We start from the raw sequence: 26,011 nt of genomic DNA on the forward strand, positions 1-26,011 counted from the left end.
CCCCCCCAAGAAAAAAGCATAAAAAAAGTCCTAGATACATTCCTGGGGATTATATATCAATTTCTACCTCCCTTCCCCTCGCCTTTCCCTTAGGACTAATTCTGAATTTATCTGAAGGTTCAAGGAGGGTTAGGGTATTTTGGCATTAGAATATGTAATTTGAGGTACCCTTCCCCTCCATAACTTCAAAAGAATCAGAGAGCCCCATTTCAGAGGTTAAAAGAGAGCCCTGGTACTGTCGTATAAGTCGAAAGTGGGTGGTGACCATTTTAGTCCGGGGTAAGTATTTTTCACGAGAGTCTTGTATGGTGGGCGCTTTCCTGTGGGGTGGGGTGTCTTTTTCGCGGGGCGGGGGTATTTTCCTAGGAGTTGGGGGTTTTACGGGGTTTAATGTCCGAGAGGGGGTATTTCCCTCGGGGGGGGGGAGGGTAAACGTCTAAACTTGGCTCCCATCTTGTACAGAGTTTATCTATAACTAACAAAGTTTAATCAGATCAAATAATAACAACTCACCCATTTAGCTGGACAATCAGGAGACTCGGGAATCCAACTATATTCCCCCATCTTTCGCAACCATGATTGCCGCATTTGCTGCACCTTAAAAGCAAAATGAAAAAAAAATATAGCGTGCAATAATAAATTAGTGTCTCTACAAAACCTCACTTAGTCATAGAACCCTACAATTTTAAATAATGCTGGGAAGTCCGGCTTATGTTACTTATAAATTTCTATTCCCCCCTACACCATTACTACATAGCCAGTACTTCCCCGGTACCCCCCCCCCTCCCCTCTACTGTAAAAATTACCCATAAACAATTCTGTAGACTAAAATTACCAATAACCAATACTATATGTAAACCATGGGTAAAGTTCATAAAGGGTCGGCCGATCCGGGGAGACTGAGTGTTGTTAATTGATCCCAACGTATATATATAATATATGTTAAACCGCGGCTGAAAAAAATAGCGATAAAAAACTATTGATCTGGCGGGGTTGGTAGAAAATGAAATTGGGGGGGCGAAATACCTCCCCATATTTTCGATACTTTAAAATACAATCCGTACGTCTGTTTTCCCGTCGACTGAGTCGTCTCCCGATTTTCTACGATCACTGATTTGATATGATGACCCCTGGGGAAAACAAACAAATAAACACGTATCCCTGATCTTTCTTGTGGAAAAAAATAAAAAAGTCCACATTTTCGCACATGGTAGTTTGATACCTCTCGAGGAGCTTGAAAACTTTCGAGGGGAAAAACATGTGGATGCTTTTCCTTATTTCCAAAGATTGGCGAATTTTCTCAGGTTTGTAAATGTTAATGTGTAAAATTAAAATTTATTCATTTTAAATATTTTGAATAAGCATCAATGTTCGATTCTTTTCATGTACCTGTTGTGATCAAGACTCTGTTTCTTAGAGTTTCAGTTATTAATAAGCCGCATATCTCCTTACTTACAGTTTGTTACCATGAAATGTAAAAATTCAGATTCCCATTTTGCATACAAGTTCAGTGGACATTGTCCGTCACGAGTCAGCCCAAAATCATGATAGACTATCAATAAAGAAGTGAAATTACATCATTTTTATGCAATCTTTAAAGAGGCTTCTGCCAGCTTTGGCTCTCACTCAGACAGATCTGTCTCGGCTTTTTCTCCAAAGAGCGATGGCAACTTGATTTTAATTCAAATCTAAGGCCTCAAATTCCATGTAGCTAATATATCGAGCCTCTGTGGCCAATAGGCGCATTATTCTGTCCTGCATATTCTTATCAAATTAGAGAGTCAGAGGAGAAAAAAGATAAGATTATTTTAGAGCCAATTTTCAATTGGTGCCACCCAAACGTTAATTATCCCTAACTAATTATCGTTAAAACAGACTTCAGACCAGCAAAATCATATATCCAGCTATGTATATCTAAAACACGTAAAAATTACCTGATTGGAGTCTTTTCTGGTTCCAAAAAGCTGTCAATACAGTGGCCTATACGTTTTTAAGCCAAAGGAATGGTAACTCCAAATGTGAATTCCTTCGGCAATTTCTTTGAAAAGTCGTAATGGGGGCATACTAAAATATCTTCCTGGGACACTTGACAAATATCAGTTTTGGTTTCTTGTTCCATTTTGCTGACTATGAAATACAAAAACTCATGAGTATCTCTAAGCTCATCGATCTTAAAAGGGCCAATATCTAAAAATAAACAAGTCAAAACTGATGTGAACACGCTGGCTGAAACTGCCTTTATTGAAATTAGTAGCAATTAGTTGGAATATTTGCAATTAGTGCATAAAGTCAATACTTTTAATCCATAGAACTTTATTTACTAGTATAGAGTTGCTTCTTACCGGAGCCAGATCTAGAGCCAGAGCCAGACTGCAGCTTTCAATATTCTAATGTTCGTCGGAGGATTATATTTATGTTCTTACAAAATATTTTAAAGTGTAAAAAAAAAAAACACTAAGCCTTGGCTATTAAAATTTTAATTAAAAAAAAGTATTTTAAAAAGAAAGTAAGATAAGCAAAATTAAAAGTTAAAGCTCATAGATATTATTACGTCGATTAGGGTCGTGTGAAACTGCTCAACATATCACTAAAATATATTAAGACTTTTAAAGAAGCTTCTCATTGTTCTAATTAAACAACCCTTGCGTTTTGGGAGTCGTTCTTAAATAAATGGGACAAAATTCAAACGTCAGCGTAAATGATGAGGTGTGGAGGGGGGCGGAACGTATCTTCATATAGGTAATAATTTATGTTCCTTTTAAGTTTTAATGTTGCTCTTCACTTTCAGTTGGAAAAACTGGTTTTTTATATTTATTTTCTGATTGTTTTTTTAAATAATGCTAGAAAATCTGGCCCAGCCTAAACGGATAAATCCCCCTCCCCCCGAAAATGTTCTCTAGAAACTTCAGTCATGGTGAAAATTTACTCCTGATAATTACATTTAATAACTCCAAGCATAAAATTGAGACGGAAAAGAGAAAGCAATCACCCGTGTATAATTTCCCCCTACAAGTTCACCCCATGACAACGTCCCTCCCCCCGGGAGAGTCCCTATATACCTATCCTCCGCACAAAATTGGTCCCTCCTCCCTCTGGATAAAATAATTTTAGTCATGAATTTATTTTTGTTTTAATTTCGACTGAAAAACTTTAGGGGAGTCAGTAGGGTGAGAGCGTCATTACTTTGCCCGGGGCACCCGAGTGGCCCGTAAATCTTCTGCATGTAGATCTTGTTGCGAGTGGTTTTAATTGTATATAAACCATTATATCATAATATCAAATCTAGTTGACAAAAACTGCCACCGCTGCATACTTACAGTTCGTTACCATGGAGTGCCTGATGAACACACGCTGCAAAAAGATTTTCATTAAAAAATAGCATTCCTTGATTTTTTAAATTTAATACCCCTGGTTTTTTCTAGCAATAATGTCCCCGCCTCCCAATTCCCCCCCCCCCAAAAAAAAAAAATTCTGTGACAACTGCACGCCGACATTTATTCTTGACAAAAAAATACACATAGTTCCGGTATAAGTCATTACTATTGCGCAGTCCCTGATGAAATTATATAAAAATGACTGTAGAAGTAATTACATTTTATCCTGTGTGCGATTATTCTTGTATAAATTGTTCCGGACGACAAAATACAATTTGAGTAGAGATCATGGACGGAAGACAAAATGTTGTTTTTATTTCTAATTTCAGTCAATAGAGATTTTCTGAAAATTTCAGAATTGAAAATAACCTAAAGGAAGAAATTAATATTGCAATAAACAACACAAGAAAAGAAATTATTGTATGAACGAAAGTAAACTACCCCCTCCCCACCCATAACACTAAAGTTCTCTTAGTGTTTTTTTTGGCCCCCCTAAACCACAAACACCAAAAATTTTAATATTTTAAACTCAATAAGAAATCACGATTTGAGATTCATTTATACATGGCACATACCCAGATGTCTTGTTTCCTGTATTATTTCATAGCGACGGGTAAGATATAATGCACAAGTACCATAAAATCATTATATTTTGTCATTTATTGGCAAAAAAAAATATATAAATAACTTCAATAGCTGAGTCCTTTATTGTAAAATCTCCTCCCAGCTGGCAGTCCCAAGTTCTATTTGTAAGACTACACAAATCCCCAAGGTCTCCAGAAACCTGTTGCTCCCAAAATTTATTTAAAAAATACATTATCAACTTTGAAGTACATAAATTTTACGTACCATAAATACTGGGACAATTATCAAACCATATAAATTACAAGAATATGCTGACCCAGAGCCTTCTGAAATTTGTTAATAAGTGAAACTACATTTTCACTCTAGTAATTACTGCTGTTCATGCCCTTTCCAGTATGAGTCACTAAATGTTGTGTATGTGACACCGTCATTTAGCTTAAAAAAAAATTACGAAAAAACAATTTCAGAAAACGAATACTCTTCTCATTTGAGTCCTTTTTTAGTGAAATCTTTCAACAAATGGGGGCCATTAACCAAGGGGAGAATAAGACCCCTCGCTGTTAGCTTGCCACATTTTTAAAATAGCACTTTTATTATTATTAATTTAAAATTAAGGTTTTTCCAAGGGAAGTAAAGAGCGAAGTTGAAACTTAACACGAACAAAAATTATTAATTCACAGGCTATCTAACATATATCAATAAAAATAGTGCAGACAAATCAATTGGTGATGTTTCCTTATTTTTGTAGGATTGCAAAAAACTTGCACTGTACTAGATACACAAAATAATATAGGATTTTTTTTACGGTAAAAGTAAACCTTTTAAGGAGACTTTTAACAGTATAAAAGTAAAGCATTTTCAGATTGTTATTATTTTTTTTTTAATTTTGCCTCACTTCTGCACAATGAGCTCAGTTCAATGATTGACTGTCGTTTTGGATCTTAAAAGGACATTTCATGATTGTTTTGTATAAAAGTTAGAAGTGAAGGGATCTTACTAGTATTAGAACTGCAAACTCGCTTTAGAATATGTATCACAACTTAAAATCCTCCGTTTCATAGAGAGAAATAACTGGATTTCCAGAGTTCCTATTATGGTTATGTTCTTCACTTCGAGTAATACTAGGTGACAACAAGATGTTACCTGATAAATAAATCCACTATTTTTATGATGTGTAATGACTTTAAGCTTTTGATTTTTATGCCTATGTTTCTAAGATAATTTTTATTGTATACTGAAAGTTACTGAAATCGCAGTTCCTGTAGGACTATGAATAGTGTTATAGGTTAGTTTGTTGTTGTGAGGCTGCGTATTTAGTTTTGACTCCTAAATTGATTTAAAGAAACAAAGATTTTCCGAGGAAAGTAGCGAAGTTGAAACTCAAAACGAACAAAAATTATATATAACACATATCCAATATATATTCATGAAAATCACACCTTCAGACTCGGCGTATCATAGAATCCTGTAGTCGAGGTTTCGAACTCCTATCTACAAAAATTGTGGAATTTCGTATTTTTGACTGAAGAAGGATCACGGATGTGGAGTGTTTTATTTTTCAGGGGTCATTGTATTGACTCTATGGTCCTATCGTATTTTTTCTTGACTTTTTTAGTTTAAGAAAAAAAATGGTGATTAAGAATGCCCCCTCTAAAGGTCAATTAAATACACGATTCATTCAATCAAAATTTTTAGATAACTAAATTGTACAGCATAGTAGAAAAATCTAATAGCTATTTCTTTGAGGATGACTCAATCCCCCACAGTCCCAAGGGGATGAGCTGCAAATTACGAATTTTGCCCATTTCTTACATATAATATTGGTTATTCGGAAGTATGCATACGTTTCCAGCAGGGATTTCTTTTCTGGTGGGGATGGTGGTGGTGGGGGGGTGGGGGGGGGGTCAGCGGAGGTGGTTACGTGGGAGGATCTTTCCATGGAAATATTTGTCATGAGGAAAGGGAATTTTCCATGAAGGGGGCGCCAGATTTCCCAACATTATTTAAAAAACTGTAAACCTTTACCACTCCTTCCTTGTGTCTGGGTTTTCATGGATAATCATCTAATATTGGTATGCGTGTGCTGGTTAGCGTGTTGCCAAATCTTTCAGAGCTAAGTGTTCACGCGGGAGGAGATACAAGAAGTATTTCTTTAATAAAAACTATTCATATATTCTACAAAATTTATACTCATGGTTTGAATACAAACACAAGAGAAAAACTTTGGATATGTACTGCACAAGGAGAACAACTTGTGACACTTCAGAAATTTGAATATAAAATTATTTTCAAGGTTCTTAGAAACTCGTTCTGCTGTATTAAAATTGTCCAAGTTCCACTTTCTGGTATTTTAAACCTAGTTCTTCTGATTCCCATTTTCAAAAGACAATAACATCATCAATTCTATAAACCCGTGTTCTACTTAAGGTTTCTAGAATCACATACCCCATTAACCACGTGTTCTCCCTAATGACTCTATGCCCTTATTTGGAGTCCCGTCAGTATTCTATGCCCATATAAGGAGTCCCGTTCGGAGTCGGACCCCCTCCTCTACTCATTAACGAATCTCTACTGTTCGTTCTACGGTTTTTTTAGAAATGATGAAAAACGACAACCCCTCTGCCGTATAGAAATCACGGTTTTCTAACAAGCCTTAAAGACGATCCAGTAGAGCTTGGCCGTGTATTTCGACCTTCAAGGACGGAGGGGACTTACGTCAAGCGATACAGTGAATGGAAACAGATTCTTCTATCTATTAATTGAAACATATAGCCACAGAGTTACTTAGAAATAAAGCAAGAAAAAAACAGCAAAAAGACAGTAAGTCACAAAACAAAAACCAAATCAAACAGTTCGTGGTAACGAACTGTAAGTAAGGAGCGACCCGGCTCAATGGTAACCGAAACTCTAAAAAACGGGATTTTGATACCAATAGATACATCAAAAGAATCAGATTTTAATCCTGATTTCAAATATATAAGTTTCATTAAGTTTAATCTTACCCATCAAAAGTTACGTGCCTGAGAAAATTTGGCTGATTTTCGAAAAAAGGGGGAAAGACCCCCTAAAAGTTATAGAACCTTAATGACAATCACACCATCATATTCAGCGTATCAGAGAACCCTACTGTAGAGGTTTCAAGCTCCTATCTACAAAAATGTGGAATTTTCCATTTTTTGCCAGAAGAAAGATCACGGATGCGTGTTTATTTGTTTGTTTGTTTATTTGTTTGTTTGTTTTTTTCTTTTTGCCCCAGGGGCGATCATATCGAGCCAGTTGTCCTAAAATATCGTGGGAGTGCTCATTGGAACAGAAATTGAAAGTTATAGTGCCCTTTTTAAGTGACAAAAAAATGTGGAGGGTAACTAGGTCCCCTCCCACTCTCATTTTTTTCCCAAAGTCACCCGATCAAAATTTTGAGATAGCCATTTTGTTCAGCATGGTCGAAAATATGATAAAAATGTCTTTTATGATGACTTGATCCCCCAAAGTCCCCAGGGGGAGGGCTGAAATTTATGAACTTTACTCATTTTTAACATATTGTTTTGTTTATTGTGAATTATACAGACTTTTTCAGAGGAGATTTTTTCTGGTAGGTGGGGGAAGGCGAGGGGCGGGGGCTATATGGAAGGATCTTTCCATGAAGGAAGTTTTCATGGGGGAAGGGACATTGCTATGAAGGGGGCGCCTGATTTCCCAGCATTATTAAAGAAAAAGATCAGGAATTAAATAAAAAAAACAAGTTTTTCAACTAATCAACTGATTGTGATTAAGAGGTTATTTTTAAAGAACTGGAAAAAAAATTCGAACTATAGTTTAAAGAGCAGGGTATTGACTAGGGGGCGAACCCCCTAATATACGTGTTAAAAATTTATGAATATAGAAGTTCGTTACGTAAGTTAATTCTAAGTTACGTATATTTATTACTAATAAAAACGTTCGTAAATAAAATTAAACAAGTTTCGAGAAAGCCATTTAACCAAATATAATATGCAAATTTTGTTTTAATTATTCATGTACGGTGAGCCAAAATCAAAACCTGCATTAATTCAAAAACGTTCAAAAATTAAATAAAAAAAACAAGTTTTTCTAACTGAAAGTAAGGAACGACGTTAAAACTTAAAACGAACAGAAATTATTCCGTATATGAAGGGGCTGTCCCCTCCTCAACGCCTCGCTCTTTACACTAAAGTTTGACTTTCTCACAACTCTATTTTTTTAAACAATAAAAAAACTTTAGCGTAAAGAGCGAGGCGTTGAGGAGGGGACAGCCCCCTTCATATACGGAATAATTTCTGTTCGTTTTAAGTTTTAACGTCGTTCCTTACTTTCAGTTAGAAAAACTTGTTTTTTTTATTTAATTTCAAGAAAAGGTGAATAATATTCAACCACTATTGTTTGAATCTATCAGAAAAAGGGGAAAACGCAGATATCTCGGCCGACACCTCCGCTCGGCCGTCCACAATGCAAGAAGAAAAAAATAACCCTGAAAAACAAAAATCAACTAGGAGAGGCTTTTATCTATTTTTTATTCTTCCTGTCCTGAGGAAAACTGAGCTGACGTCTTAGCCGAAATACTTATGTTTCTCTCTTCTTCTTTCTCATTGGATGTGACTGACCTCGTTTTAATTCTATGTCCTGCATTTTCTCGATTTTTTTCATACTTACCCAGTGGGATCTAAGGAATTCTTCATATTCCAAATAAGTAGCATAAAACATTTTGTAAAAATTAAGGATGAGTAAGTATATGCAATTCTTTTTAACTACTTTTGTGAAGCTGAAACTTCCAGGGCTTGTTGGGGGGGGGATGTTGAAATAACTAGAAGGTAATATTTGTAAACTACTACTAATATTTTACCTTTTTTAACTGTAATAAATCGAAAACTATAAAGACTTTCAAGAATAAATACGAGTATATATATAAAACTGTCAATACATATTTATTTGTTCGTTTGTTCAATAATCTTGGTTATTATGTTTTTTTCGATATTATGAGAAATAAAACATTCAGCTCGAAATAAGGATTGTTTTCAGTAATGTACAAATTATGTTTTGATCTTCAGAAGGCATGGGGAGGCGTAAACAAATTTTAAGCTAACTTTCAAATTAGCTATTTTTTTTAACTTTGATTTTGGTAAATAAGTAAAATCAGCCTGTGCACTTTGCAGAAGAAAAGAGGCAAAAAGCAAATTCTACTTACAGACTTTTTTCAGTATTATTCTGTTTCAAATTAATTCTATTTTGATGAATAAGACGAAAATAAACAATTTTCAAATGCTTATCTAAACTAAATAGTTTTCAGAATTAATATTTTCGAAGACAAACTGTTTGTAATTTATTTTACCTACTATTTGAAAAAAAATACATTTTTGTACAATTATTTGAAACTAAAGGGCCTTTTTTTATGGCGGACATAATTCGTCTGTTCAGTCCCTCAACCATTTAGCTACAATTTTGACCTATTTCTGATATTGCTTTTATCAAGAGTCTGTACTAACTCTTCAAAATTATAAAATTTTTGAAATAATACCTTCAATTAGGTATTTAAATAAGAAATTAAAAAAAAAATCATGTCATTGAATGTTGAAATTTTTTAAAAGAATTAATTTTAACACCTTATACATCTAACACCCTGTTGTAGCTCAGAGGAGTGATGATCTGATTGGCAACACAGGGCCCAGGGTTCGATCCCCGCCGCAGCAACGTTGGGCGACAAGCTTGCTGCTTCTCCGTGCAAAAAAGACCCAGCAACTGAGACGTCGATTCGACGCCCTATTCGCCATTATTAGCTCTAGAGCGCAATAGCTCAGTTTATCCTTTTTACATATAACACTTAAGCAAGCAAAAAATATGCAGCATTTTTTTCCTGCAGACGATTGGTACATTGAGTTAATTTGACTGTACTGAGTCAAACAATTTGGCTACTGAAACGCCCAAACCAACTTTAAGATAAGCAAACAGGGTTCAGTAGGAGGCAAAAAGAAGACTTACCTCTTGCAAAAGACTCCTAGGTTCAGGTCCAGCGGCTGACAGCAAAAAGAGAGAAAGATAGTTCAAGAGGACATTTGAGTGGAGGAAAAATGAAAAAGTGACGATTAAAGCCAAGCAAGCCGGGGTAGGTGAAACACAAAAACAGATAAAAAATAGAAAAAGTTGCAACATCAACCCAAAGCTGCTAATTGTTTAGTGCTGGAACAGACTAGGGCTTAAAGATTTCGACGTTTAACCCATAAAATCTGACTAAACTGTAGTCGATAATACAGAGTGCATTCGAGCATCCCTTATCCCACTTATGCGATTAATATTAGCTTCTGCGGATGTAATCTGTAAAAAATGACAACAAATACTAATCCGACAACCTGTCAACTGAAACCCTATAGGCAACTAGGCAAAAAAACAAAATCAATTAGGAGTGCTCAGTAAACATACATTAATAACATATCCACTGTAAACATAATTTATTTAGAAAGCCCCTGAAAGTGTTCAGTCCTTTTTTTGTGCTCTGCATATAATTTATATATTTTTTCTATTTTTAAAAAGATTAAATTTTTTGCTTAAATACGACGTCACTTGCCCTCAGTTATCCTGCATTTTCCAGGGTTAGCAGGTGTAACATATTCGACAGCTAATCCAGACCGTTTTAAGTAGTTATCCTTCAAACCTACGACTCCATTTGTGTCTTGTAAAACGCTAAGAAGAAGTGATCGGGATTATCGTATAAGTAATCTTGCAATGATCGAACCCACTAATAGATGCCCAACAGGCCTATTCTGCAATGTTACAACAAGGTGTCTGGTATAGGAGTGCCTTGAAGTAATTCGTGATGATGGTGATGATTTAAATACGCATCACCATATATATTGCATCACCTGTATATACGCATCACCTGTATATTGGAAAATCATGAAATTCAAACGATTTCATGTTAATTAAACATTACTAATTAAGCGATCATCTACTTTATTAAACGACCAAATTATACATATCTAATATTAATAATATATATTAATGCATTATATATATTTAATATTAATCTGTAAGTTTTTTCTTGAAAACTGCAATATAGCTTTTTGATACTTGGCACACTACCATTCTGTAGGTGTGAAGACACGATCTAGATAGGTCACTCCTTTAGGAAAATTTGTTTTTCCCTCTCATCCCCCTTAAAAATTTTTAATAAATCGTCTGCTTACTGAAATTAGAGATCCATATAGGTTGAAAGCCTTGAGCATAAGTAAGAGGATATTCCCGTTTGACAGCAGTACAGTGAGTCCCCCCACCCCAACATCTTTGTTTGAATCGTAAAAACGTAGCAAAAATGGATGTAAACAAATTTTGTATGCGTTTTTTGAGTTTTTTTTTTGTGTAAATTCTCAAAGTCACAAATGACTTCAAGGCAAGACAATTTTTGGTAACATTGCAGAATAGGCCTGTTGGACATCTATTACTGGGTTCAACCATTCCAAGATGACTTATACGACAATCCCAATTACTTATTCTTAGCGTTTTTTTTTTTAATTTTTATGCTTAGTTTTTTTTTGTGTAAATTGTCATTCTCAAAGTCATAATTTCTGGACCTTTAAAATACACTGAACAAAATGGCTATCTCAAAATTTTGATTGAATGTGTTTGCAGAACTGATTGACGTTGGGAAGGGGGAGCTGGTTGCCCTCCATGAGCTCTTTTGAAGTTCCTATGCATTGAGTCTCAGATTCATAATTCCTTCCCATTAGACGCTACGTATTGCAGAAGAAAAATAACAATAATAATTTGTATACCAGCAGACTTAACTCTGCTCTGTGACCATTGTTCGCTTTCCGAAATGAAAAAGACGACCTAGATTGGCTCCGACTTTGGTGAAATTAATTTTTTAGGGTTTTAATTTATTTGAAAATATATTTTTCCTAGGAATGAAGTCTTAACATGAAATTAAAGCTATTGTGCGAAAGCAATTAAAAACCCGTCTTTTTTACAAAGTGAAGCTCGATCTTCCTGCACTAGGTTTAAAACTGATGAGCAATAATAAGAAAATGTGTACTTATTTTAAATGTTATTCTTAATTCTCTGGGATTACTTTAATAAAACTCAAAGGTTCTGAATAAATTGGCTTTTAACGGGTAACATTTATGAACCGAGTACGAAATTTATTGGTTACCAAAAAATTGCTCATTTGGGCATCTGTACATGGGCGTAGGCAGGATTGGGCAGCATATTGTCTAGGGGTGGGGCAGTCGATAGTGTGATGGAGTTTTATCAACAGCTTTTTCCAAACCATCTGCCTTTTCAGCCATATCTAATGTAAATTTGAAGGTCTAGGGGGGGGGAGAGCAAGCTGCCCCCCTGCCCCCCCCTCCCTACGCCCATGCATCTTTATTATATATCTTTTGTCTGTGATAGTGACTTAGGGACGAATTCGAGCTGCAGTATTTCAAGAGACCTTTTTTGTTTTGTCATTTCTTAATTTCTTGATCAAATAAAAAAAAATTAATTAATAATGAATTAAATTACCTGAACTTATGTAAGGTGATAAAGCTAAGGGGCTGTTAAAATTTTTGTTTTTAGTTCATCCTTATTTTCTGGAACAACCTTTGAGTGAGTCAGATTTTTGTTAGGTTTTATTTATATTTCTTAGTCTTTCAGAAAGTTTTCAACCTTTACCGAAATATTGCTATTTTCCACAGAAAATCTTCAACTTCATTCTCTCAGGCCGTGACTAACTTTCACCCAGGTTGCAACCCTTTGAGATTTTACTAGTTTGGTAGGATCAAGGCATTACAGTCCAATTATCAACTGAATATAGAAGTAGAGAGGGGTCAGGAGGTCGTGACAGCACCACGTGGTTTATTGTTTTCTCAGTGAGAATGAAAAAACAGGAATTTTCTCACATGGAAAAACAGGAATTTTCTCAATTTTATGGTTGTTTTAATGGATGGTTATGTGTGTTGGTCGATTTAGTTGATGTTTTTCTCGGATGTCAACATCAAATTATGGATGTTTTATGGTTTTTGTCAGTGAGAATTTGAAAAACAGGAGCTTTGTCACATTAATGGATGTCAACAGCAATTCATGTCTGTTATATGGTTTTCTCAGTGAGAATTTGAAAAACAGGAACTTTGTCACATTTATGGATGTCAACAGCAATTCATGTCTGTTATATGGTTTTCTCACTGAGAATGGAAAAACAGGGATTTGTAAAATGTTCAGAGATCCCTAGAAACATTGCGCTAATAATGGAGCTTCCCAGCAACTAAATATGCCGGTTAAATCCCCCTTCTCAATTACTCAGCGGCCTGCCTATATAGGCGTGATAGAGTAACGCTCAGGACCGGTAGGCTTGCGCGAGTTTTATTAGCAGACGAATATACTTCAATAAGTTTTTAGTTAGCAGTGTAATAGCATGAGTGAACAAATTGAGTTAGAAATATCCTTTTATTGCAACTGTTCTATTTGTAAAGGACATTTTCATGATTTTGAGTATTCACATGAACCTACTGAATGTTCAGACTGCATAGAGGCAGAGACAGATGAGAAGAATCTGGAGTAAAGAATAAGAAAAATTATATGCGACAATGAAACAAATCTATACCGATTAAGCTCAGATAAAAGAAGTATTGATAATACAGAAAAGGAAGATTAAAAGAAAAGACTGGTAAAAGAGAGCTTTTTATATAACGTAAAACACAGAAGTGCAAACCCAAAGAAAAATGTGTATAGTGCAAGATATAACTCGGATTACTATGATGATTATGCTCCAAGAGAAGAGAAAAAGTGGCCCTTCAAGAGACAACATAAGAGGTCATTCTACGAAAAGGATTTTAAACAACGGAAACCATGGTGGAAGTGTTCTCATATACCATTTTACGATAAATCCAATTTTTGATATGCTTGATAAGTTTTATACCATAATCATACAATAAATTTGTTTCTGCTATTTTAATTTTCTCATACTCGATATGCATAGAGTAAGAATACCAGCAGAGACTTATGTACATGAATAGTTCAGATTGATTAGATCATCCCATAGAGTGTTCTCAGTCCACAGCCAAGTTTTCTATCAAAGATAAAAAAAAATTCGTAGAAGTTAGCTGTGTAATTTTTTTCTTAAGAAATCAACATTTAATTTTTTGTCCATGCTATTTAAATAAAATCATTATTCTAATCCTTTATTTATTCATAAAATCAATATTTATAATACTCTTTAAATATATGATGTCAGGCTCAATTACTTGAACATCATCATCATCAGCATTATTTTCTACTAACACTATATTCACCAGAGGAGGTGGTATACACTCAACCTCCGGTTCAAGTAATTGAACCTCATCTTCTTCATCATTGACCATTATAACGATTAAAGGGGGCATGTCCTCAAATAAACCGCCGCGTACTCTCATTGTAGGTAAACTAGGGGCCAACCGCTCATCGTCTTCTATGTAAAGACGACCTGAAGGCCCCCGCCGTACCAGATCATCTGACGTATATGAAAGTCCATCTTCAGTATAATGAACTTCCATTATATCGTCATCGGTACCTTCGAAGGCTCTACATGTACATAGAAGTTCTTCCTCCTCCTCGGGTGTAATCTCGATGCTCTCGTTCTCTGCACATGTAGCTAGAAGATTCTCCTCCTCACTTTCTGTGAGCTCCCACTCGGTCCATACATCCTAAAAAGGTCGAGAACACTATGGTCAAAAGCTCTGTGGAAAGATATAGTCTTCATGAATATACTGAGGGGTGTTCTATAAATGTAATAAACAGGGTTACTTATAATTTTTCATTTTATCTATAATTTTGTATGTCTAAAATTCATCAATTAGCTGTATGTGGGTTTTTTTATTATTTTTTACATACGGAGTGAGATTTATTTTCATTGATAGAAGCCTATATGAGATTTAATGTATGTGATAAAACCAGGAAAAAAACCTCCCCAAGAACTATGTTTTTCGATGAAAAGTAAAGAGCTACGACATTAAATCAAAGAAGGCAGAAATAAAGTTGAATAATTGCTTAAACGTAAATTTTCTGTAAACATACTTGTAATTAATCACTCCTAAAAAGGTAAGTCTAGACCACTTGTCCTCTATTGTGGGGGGCGCATGCACAGCTGTGTCCTTCTCGCTCGACTAGGTGCTGTAGTGAGTTGTTTTTAATAGGAATATATTAATTTTAAATATCTAAATGAATTAGATTAGTTAAACAAAGATTAAAAATAAAAATTCTATAAATAGTTAATTCTGTAAAAAATAAATAAATATTTAATACAATGAGCATCATGAATCAACAATGTGGTCTGAGAACATAAGAAAATCAGAAACTCAATACATAGTTTTCGATAATTTCAAGTCGATAACGATCTAAGAAATTTGTTTATGCAACACTGAGAACTAAAATATTTTGAAGTGTAGTTTAAAGATTCCAAAGAATATAAAATCCCGCATTAATTTAGTAACTTATAAACGTTTCATCCTAACACTTGTAAAAATTATATTGATATGCTATTTCTTGAGTATATAATAACAAACAAACACTCAGACTAAACTTGATGAATATTAGTTATTGTAAATAAGCATTTAAAGCTGATTCTTTGATGAATCTATAGCTATCGAAATTCCATTTTCTAGAGTTTTGTAAATAGTTGAGCTGTCTCGCTCCTTACTTAAACATCGTTACCACGAAATGTTTTATTAATTAAAAAACTTTCCTCAAAATAAGTTTTTCAAGGCAAAGTAAAGAGCTACTACATTAAATCAAAGATGAGCAGAAATAAAGTTAAATAATTGTTCAAACGTAAACTTATGTCCAATGCCATACTAGTTAAAGTGACAAAAACTCTTTCCCACAAGAGGACACTTTCGACTAAAAGTAAAGAGCTACTAAATCAAAGATATGATGAAATAACAGCGAATAATTGTTCAAACTTGAATTTTCTGTATTACGGGAATCGTTTAATTTCGAACAATTATATATAAAAAAGGTAGAATACCTGAGTTCAACTAAGAGGTTTAAATTTCAGGAAAAAATTACATTTTGACAACATTTGACAATTTACAAAATTTAAAGTTTTGTTTAGTTTCAAGATGTTTTCTGTCACTCATCATTTTTTAATCATTCACAAACAATACTAAAGAAAACCACTTCCCATGGTGGGCCCGCTCCTCACCAAATCATCTGATGTATACGATAGTCCAGATGATGTATAATGAACTTCTACCACGTCGTTATAATTATCTTAACTAACAATATCAGATTTAAACAAAAGAAGCTCCTCACTTTCTGTGAGCTCCTACTCGGTCCAAACATCCTAAAAAGATCGAGAACACTATGGTCAAAAGCTCTGTGGAAAGTTATAGTCTTCATGAATATACTGAGGGGTGTTCTATAAATGTAATAAACAGGGTTACTTATTTTTTTCATTTTATCTATAATTTTGTTTTTATAAAATTAATAAATTAGCCATTTGTGGGTTTTTTTTTTTATTATTTTTTACATACGGAGCGAGATTTAATGTCATTGATAGAAGAATGTATGAGATTCAGTATCTGTGATAAAACCAGGAAAAAAACCTTTCCAAAAACTTTGTTTTTCAAAGAAAAATAAAGAGCTACGATGTTAAATCAAAGAGAGCAGAAATAAAGTTGAATAATTGCTTAAACGTAAATTTTCTGTAAACATACTTCTAATTAATCACTCCTAAAAAGGTGAGTATAGACCGCTCATCCTCTATGGTGGGGGAAGCATGCACAGATGTGTCCTTCTTGCTCGACTAGGTGCTGTAGTGAATTGTTTTTAATAGGAGTACATTATTTTTAAAGATTTAAATGAATCAGATTAGTTAAACAAAGCTTATAAATAAAAATTCTATTAACAGTTAATTCTGTACCAAATACATAAATATTTAAGACCAAGTGCACCACGAATCAACATTATGGTCTGAGAAATTCAAAAACTCAGAAACTCAATACATAGTTTTCTATAATTTCAAGTTGATTAATATCTAATAATTTTATTTATAAAAAACATATAACTTACGTATGTTGTATTTCTTTTTTAAAACACAAAATGGTAGAAAATCCCGCTTTACTTGAGTACATTATTCGTTATGCCTCTTACAATTTGTCCCCATTAGCTTGATATGTTATCTCGTGAGAAAAAACTATCAAATAAACACACAGACTAAACTTGATGAAACTTATATATTGAAAATCAGAATTTAAAGATGATTCTTTGATGTATCTTTACACATCGAAAGTCCGTTTTCTAGAATTTCAAAGACCAGAGAGTTAGATCTCTCAGTACTTACCCGCAGGTACCATTTCATTTCTCATTAAATAAAAAACTTTAATCACCCTCAGTTTTTCAGAGAAAATCCAAGAGATAATAATATCAATCAATTACGATCGAGACATAACGTTAAATATCTTTTAAAACGTAAACATATTTCCAATGCAATAATGGTTAAAGTGACAAAAACTCTTTCCCAAAAGTGGACACTTTTCAACTAAAAGTAAAGAGCTACTAAATCAATTATATGATGAAATAATACACTTCGTTACCACGAAATGTTTTATTAATTAAAAAACTTTCCACAATATACTTTCTTCAAAGAAAAGTAAAGAGATAATACATTAAATCAAAGATGAGCAGAAATAAAATTAAATAATTGTTCAATCGTAAACTTGTGTCCAATTCCATACTAGTTAAAGTGACAAAAACTCTTTCCCCCTAGAGAACACTTTTCAACTAAAATTAAAGATCTACTAAATCAAATTTATTATTAAATAATACAGAATAATTGTTCAAACTTAGACTTCTTAGTGTTAAAAAACTTTTTCCCTCAAGAGGACACTTTTTGCTTAAAAGTAAAGAGCTAGCAGACTAAACCACTGATATGATGAAAAAACAGTGAATGATTGTTCAAACTTATATTTTCTGTATAACATTAATAGTTTATTTTCTTAAAATTAGATATAACACATAGTAAAACCAATATAAACTCTAAAAAACACTATGAAAATAATAAAATAACTGTATATATATACATAAAATAAGATATGATGAAATAATAAATAATAATTTTTCAAACTTATAATTAAGTTTAGAAGTTAACTTATTAGAGTGATAAAAAAACTTTGTCCAACAAGATGACAATTTTCAAGTTAAAGTAAATAGCTACCAGACTAGACCAAAGATATTATGAAATAATAGCGAATAATTGCTCAAACTTAAATTTTCTCTATTAGGGGAGAAGTGTATTTTCGAACACTTATATCTACCAAAGGTTCGATACCTGAGTTAAACTAAAAGGTTTCCATTTCAGGAAAAAATTACATTTAGACAATATTTGACAATTTATCGATTTTTAGAATTTTTGTTAGAACCTTGGGTATGCATTTTCATCATGATTTGCTTATATTCGTTGGAAAACAAACTGAAAACACATATTATTGGACTCACATCAAACATTGCGGAATAGGCATTTGAAGAACCTTTCATTATTTTCTATCTGGTCCTCTATTTCAACATATACTGACTCCTAAAGCCATTCAAAGCTCTTAAATATGTTTACCTAACGGTTATTTATTTACGAAATTGTGCATACTGTTGATTTTAGAACAATAATTACCTTTCTATATATCAGTTATCACTCACTAGAATTGCCACTTTTCACTCATGGAGAATGGTTTCAAAACAATACTTCTTACATTGCATAGACTAATTATGTCAAACGAGACATCTTCAATGCAGATTAATTAATTGTTACGTTCGATTTTGTTTTGGACATAGGAGTGCATCAATGGGAAGTGAGAATTTCTTAAAACTATCAAAGATTGATCAACTCGGGGATTTCACACTTCTTGTGTAATCAGAAAGAAAACAGAAGAAAAATTGATAAAAGATATTTTGAAATATGGCCCAAAATCAGAGCTATTACAACTTAAATGACGCGAGTGGGCGTGAAAACTATGACTTTTAACTTTGATATGCAAAACTAGACAGAAAAGTCTATAGGAGTGGGGCTGCCCCCCGCCGCAACCCTCGCGCTCGAACTCTCCACCACCCCCTTCCCCCACACTCAAATTGACCAGAGGATTTTAAAATCCCCCCGCCCCCCCAAACAAAAAAATTTCTCTTAACGAATTTTAATCTTATTTAAATATTTTCGTTGGAAAACCTGCTTTCCTAAAAGATAAAAAAAACGGAACTTTGGTAGCTAGTACATATTTTCATCGTATTTTAAATATTTTCGTTGGAAAACACACTGAAAAGCAATTTTAAGATCTATTTTAGTAATCATAGTTTTGTTTATTTTTTTTTCTAAGTGCTATATAAATCCTCCCCACCCCTCACCCAAGCTCATTAAATAAAAAAATTTTTTTTAATAAAAACAATAAAAAAAAAACGGAATTTTAGTAGCTAGTAAATATTCAAATAGTATTTTAAATACTTTCATTAGAAAACACACTGAAAACCCATACTAAGAGCGATAATTGTGAGGTTAGGTTAGGTTAGGCTAGTTCTAGGACTCACAGGTTAGGTTAGGTTAGGTTAGCCTCGCTCTTGAAACCCCCTCCACCCTCCTCACCTCAAACTCAAATTTTCCAGGGGATTTTAAAATCCTCCACTGAAAAGCCATATTAAGAGCTATATTTGTGAGGTTAGGTTAGGTTAGGTTAGGTTAGACTAGGTTTAGGAATAGCAGGTTAAGATTGGTTAGGGGCGGGGCACTCGTTGCTCAACACCCCCGGGCCCCCCGGTCAACGACGTCCTATTCGGGGGAGACATCCCCATAATAGGTTAGGTTAGGTTAATGGGTATTGCCCTATCCCAGGTGAGTCGTAGTAACCTAACATAACTAGGGTTAGCTGGTTAGGTTAGGTTAGGTTCGGTTAAGTGGCCGGCCACTTAACCGAACCTAACCTAACCTAACCTGCTAACCCTAGTTATGTTAGGTAACCTAACCTAGCCTGGGTTAGGTTAAGATCACTTAACCTAACCTATCCTGGGGGTGGATACCCCGACTATGCCACCGTTGGCCTGTGGCCCATGGGGTGGGGATCACCCAGTTAACCTAACCTAACTTAGGCTGCTAGTCCTAAAATTAGCCTAACCTAATCTAACCTAACCTAACCTAACCACGATACTAGCGATTTTATTTTGTCTTTTCTGGGTTGTATTTAAAAAGAATCTTTAAATTTTGTTTTTGTGTTTTGGAGGTTGGGGGGGGGTTTCAAGAGCGATTGTAGCCGAGCCTATAGGCACATTTTCTTCTTAGAACTAGCCTAACCTAACCTAACCTCACAATTATAGCTCTTAGTATGGCTTTTTAGTGTGTTTCCCATCGAAAATATTTAAAATACGATTTAAATATGTACTAGCTACTAAAGTTCCGTTTTTTTTTATAATTTATATCAATTTATATATATTATAGCGGGGGAGGGGTGTGGGGGATTTAAAGATCGAGGATAAACTAACCTATACTAAACTAGTATTAATAATATTGATCTTAATATTGCTTTTCAGTGTTTTTTACAACTAAAATATATAGAATACGATGAAAATACGTACTAGCTAGTAAAGTTCCGTTTTTTATAGTCTATGACCACATGTTTTACAAAGAAAATAATAAACTACTATTAAAATTAGGTCCTATAAATTTTGAGGGTGGGCGGAAGGGGAGATATTAAAATACTCGGGAAAATTTGAGGTTGGGGAACGGGAGTGGTGGGGATTTTGAGAGCGAGGGTTGAAGTGGGTGTCAGTCCCACTTCTATAGACTTTTCTGTCTAGTTTTACATATCAAAGTTAAAAGCTATAGTTTTCACGCCCCCTCGCGTCATTTAAGTTGTAATAGATCTTATTTTGGAGTATATTTCAATATATATTTTATGAATTTTTCTTCTGTTTTTTTTCTGATTACACAATAAATATGAAATCCCCGAGTTGATCAATCTTTGATAGTTTAAAGAAATTCACACTTCACATTGATGCACTCCTATGTCCGAGACAAAATAGAACGTAACAATTAATTAATCTGCATTGAAGATGTCTTGTTTGACATAATTAGTCTATGCAATGTAAGAAGTATTGTTTTGAAGCCATTCTCCATGAGTGAAAAGTGGCAATTCTAGTGAGTGATAATTGATATATAGAAAGGTAATTATTGTTCTAAATCAACAGTATGCACGATTTCGTAAATAAATAACCGTTAGGTAAGTATATTTAAGAGCTTTGAATGGATTTAGGAGTCAGTATATGTTGAAATAGAGGACAAGATAGAAAATTATGAAAGGTTCTTCAAATGCATATTCCGCAATGTTTGATGTGAGTCCAAAAATATGTGTTTTCAATTTGTTTTCCAACGAAAATAAGCAAATCATGATGAACATGCATACCCAAGGCTCTAACAAAAACTTAAAAATTTGGTAAATTGTCAAATATTGTCTAAATATAATTTTTTACTGAAATTGAAACTTCTTAGTTTAACTCAGGTATTGAACCTTTGCTAGATATATTGGTTCAAAAATAAACTACTCCCGTAATACAGAAAATTTAAGTTTGAAAAATTATTCACTATTATTTCATCATATCTTTGTTTTAATCTGCTATCTCATTACTTTTCTGTGACAAATGTCCTCGTGTAGGAGAATGTTTTGTATAGATATAATAATTTTATTGATAAACATATGTTTAATATTGAACAATTATTATTTTTTATTTCATCTTATAGTTGATTTATTAGATATTTACTTTTAGTTGAAAATTGACATATGGTTGGAAAGAGTTTTTCAGGTATTGAAGCTTTGGTAGTTATAATGGTTCTAAAATAAACTATTCCCGTAATACAGAAAATTTAAGTTTGAACAATTATTCGCTATTCTTTCATCATATCATTGATTTCGTCTTCTAGCTATTTAATTTTACTCAAAAATTGTCCTATTGTGGGAGAAAGTTTTTTATCAATCTAATAAGTGTATTGATACACTTATTTAAACGTTTGAAAAAGGAGTCGTTATTATGTCATAGTCTCTTTGTGTATTGAGCTCTTTACTTTTATTTGAAAAGTTCCCTGTTGTGGGACAGATTTTTTCATGTCTTTTAAGTGTTGTGTATATATTTTTTCTAAAATAATCTATTAATGTAATACAAAAAATTGAAGTTTGTATAATTATTCTCTATTCGTTCATCATCTCTTTTGTTTAGTCTGGTAGCTATTTACTTTTGCTCGAAAGTGTTCTATTGTGGGTCAATGTTTTTTAACATTATAATAAGCCTACGTTTGAAAAACTATTCTTTATTATTTAAACATGACTTTTATTTAGTATCTCTTTACTTTTAGTTGTAAAATGTCATATTGGGGGAAAGAGTTTTTGTCACTTTAAATAGTATGGAATTGGACATAAGTTTACGTTTGAACACTTATTTAATTTAATTACTGCTCATCTTTGATTTAATGTAGTAGATCTTTACTTTTCTGTGAAGACCGTATTTTGAGGAAAGATTTTAAATTAATAAAACATGTCGTGTTAATGAAGTGTATTATTCTATCAGCTAATGGATTTAGTGGATCTTTACTTTTAGTTGAAAAGTGTCAACTTGTGGAACCGAGTTTTGGTAACTTTAACTATTATGTCATTAGAAATAAGTTTACGTTTTAAGAATTATTTAACTTTATGTCTCGCTCATCATTGATTGAATGTAGTAGCTCTTTGCTTTTCTTTGAAAACTTATTTTGTGGAAAGTTTTTAATTAATAAAACATTTCGTGGTAATGAAGTGTAAGTAAGGAGCGAGCTAACTCAATGCTATCCGAAACTCTAGAAAACGGAATTTTGATAGCAATAGATACATCAATGAATCAGCTTTAAATGCTGATTTCAAATATAAAAGTTTTATCAAGTTTAGTCTGTGTGTTTATTTGAGTTTTTTCTCACGAGATAATATATCAAGCTAATGGGGACAAATTGTAAGAGGCATAACGTATAATGTACTCAAGTAAAGCGGGATTTTCTAGTATTTTGTGGCGTAAAACAACACTTCAACCTAAGGAAGGTCTATGTGTTGTAGAAATAAAATTCTTAGATAGTAATTGACTTGAAATTATTGCAAACTATGTATTGAGTTTCTGAGTTTTTGAATTTCTCAGACCACAATATTGCTTCGTGATGCACTTGGTCTTAAATATTTATGTATTTGGTACAGAATTAACTGTTAATAGAATTTTTATTTTTGAGCTTTGTTTGACTAATCTGATTCATTTAAATCTTTAAATGTATTCCTATTAAAAACAACTCACTACAGCACCTAGTCGACCAAGAAGGACACAGCTGTGCATGCGTCCCTCACCATAGAGGATGAGCGGTCTATACTCACCTTTTAGGAGTGATTAATTAGAAGTATGTTTACAGAAAATTTACGTTTAAGCAATTATTCAACTTTATTTCTGCTCTCTTTGATTTAATATCGTAGCTCTTTACTTTTCTTTGAAAAACAAAGTTCTTGGAAAGGTTTTTTTCCTGGTTTCATCACATACACTAAATATCATACATGCTTCTATAAATGACATTAAATCTAGCTCATTATGTAAAAAATAATAAAAAAAAAAACCCACATCTGGCTAATTGATGAATTTTAGACATACAAAATTATAGATAAAATGAAAAAAATAAGTAACCCTGTTTATTACATTTATAGAACACCCCTCAGTATATTCATAAAGACTATACCTTTCCACAGAGCTTTTGATCATAGTGTTCTCAACCGTTTTAGGATGTTGGGACCAAGTAGGAACTCACAGAAAGTGAGGAGCTTTTTATTTGTAAATCTGAGATTGTTAGTTCAGATAATGATAACGACGTGGTAGAAGTTCATTATACATCATCTGGACTATCGTATACATCAGATGATTTGGTGAGGAGCGGACCCACCGTTTGAAGTGGTTTTCTTTATTATTGTTAGTGAATGATTAAAAGATGATGAGTGACAGAAAACATCTTGAAACTAAACAAAACTTTAAATTTGGTAAATTGTCAAAAGTTGTCAAAATGTAATTTTTTCCTGAAATTGAAACCTCTTAGTTTAACTCAACTATTGTACCTTTTGTAGATATAATGGTTCGAAATTAAACCATTCCTGTAATAGAGAAAATTTAAGTTTGAACAATTCTTCATTATTATTTCATCATATCTTTGGTTTAGTCTGGTAGCTCTTTACTTTTAGTCGAAAGTGTCCTCTTGTGGGAAAGAGTTTTTGTCACTTTAACTAGTATGGCATTGGACATAAGTTTACGTTTGAACAATTATTTAACTTTATTTCTGCTCATCTTTGATTTAATGTAGTAGCTCTTTACTTTTCTTTGAAAAACTTATTTTGAGGAAAGTTTTTTAATTAATAAAACATTTCGTGGTAACGATGTGTAAGTAAGGAGCGAACCAGCTCAATGATATCCGAAACTCTAGAAAATGGAATTTCGATAGCAATAGATTCATCAAAGAATCAGCTTTAAATGCTGATTTCAAATATATAAGTTTCATCAAGTTTAGTCTGCGTGTTTATTTGTTAGTTTTTTCTCACGAGATAACATATCAAGCTAATGGGGACAAATTGTAATAGGCATAACGTATAATGTACTCAAGTAAAGTGGTATTTTCTATCAGTTTGTGGTGTAAAACAGCACTTCAACCTAAGGAAGGTATACGTTTTGTAGAAATAAAATTTTTAGATAGTAATCGACTTGAAATTATCGCAAACTATGTATTGAGTTTATGAGTTTTTGAATTTCTCAGACCACAATGTTGATTCGTGATGCACTTGGTCTTAAATATTTATGTAGTCGGTACAGAATTAACTATTAATAGAATTTTTATTTATAAGCTTTGTTTAACTAATCTGATTCATTTAAATCTTTAAAAATAATGTACTCAACTCACTACAACATTAAAAACAACTCACTACAGCACCTAGTCGAGCGAGAAGGACTCAGCTGTGCATGCGCCCCCCACCATAGAGGATGAGCGGTCTATACTTACCTTTTTAGGAGTGATTAATTAGAAGTATGTTTACAGAAAATTTACCTTTAAGCAATTATTCAACTTTATTTCTGCCCTCTTTGATTTAATGACTTAGCTTTTTCTTTTCATCGAAAAACCTAGTTCTCGGAAATGTTTTTTTCATGGTTTCATTACAGACATTAAATCTCATACATGCTTCTATCAATGACAATAAATCTCACTCCGTATGTAAAAAATAATAAAAAAACCCACATCTGGCTAATTGATGAGTTTTAGACATACAAAATTATAGATAAAATGAAAAATAATAAGTAACCCTGTTCATTATATTTATAGAACACCCCTCAGTATATTCATGAAGACTATACCTATCCACAGAGCTTTTGACCAGAGTTTTCTTGACCTTTTTAGGATATATGGACCGAGTGGGAGCTCACAGAAAGTGAGGAGGAGAATCTTCTAGCTACATGTGCAGAGAACGAGAACATCGAGATTACACCCGAGGAGTAGGAAGAACTTCTCTGTACATGTAGAGCCTTCGAAGGTACCGATGACGATATAATGGAAGTTCATTATACTGAAGATGGACTTTCATATACGTCAGAAGATCTGGTACGGCGGGGGCCTTCAGGTCGTCTTTACATAGAAGACGATGAGCGGTTGGCCCCTAGTTTATCTACAATGAGAGTACGCGGCGGTATATTTGAGGACATGCCCCCTTTAATAGTCATAATGGTCAATGATGAAGAAGATGAGGTTCAATTACTTAAACCAGAGGTTGAGTGTATACCACCTCCTCTAGTGAATATCGTGTTGGTAGAAAATAATGCTAATGATGATGATGTTCAAGTAATTGAGCCTGACATCATATATTTAAAGAGTATTATAAATATTGATTTAATGAATAAATAAAGGATTAGAATAATGATTTTATTTAAATAGCATGGACAAAAAATTAAATATTGATTTCTTAAGAAAAAAATTACACAGCTAACTTCTACGAAATTTTTTTATCTTTGATAGAAAACTTGGCTGTGGAATGAAA

The 26,011-nt window shown here is 33.4% G+C and overlaps 1 protein-coding gene across 1 annotated transcript in view; it reads right to left on the minus strand.

The window, feature by feature from the left end:
- The window catches only part of Rbp (RIMS binding protein), a 439,820-nt gene that overhangs the window by 21,899 nt on the left and 391,910 nt on the right, over positions 1-26,011 (minus strand). Inside the window, exons 26-27 of the mRNA XM_089098234.1 lie at positions 9,951-9,985; positions 514-597 (exon numbers count right to left, since the gene is read on the minus strand). Of these exons, the coding sequence (XP_088954360.1) occupies positions 514-597; positions 9,951-9,985 (119 nt within the window). The remainder of the gene's footprint in view (positions 1-513; positions 598-9,950; positions 9,986-26,011) is intronic.

The sequence above is a fragment of the Artemia sp. Qi Xiang Cuo genome, chromosome 12 (assembly GCF_049724085.1).
Source record: "Artemia sp. Qi Xiang Cuo chromosome 12, ASM4972408v1, whole genome shotgun sequence".
Taxonomy (NCBI): domain Eukaryota; kingdom Metazoa; phylum Arthropoda; class Branchiopoda; order Anostraca; family Artemiidae; genus Artemia; species Artemia sp. Qi Xiang Cuo.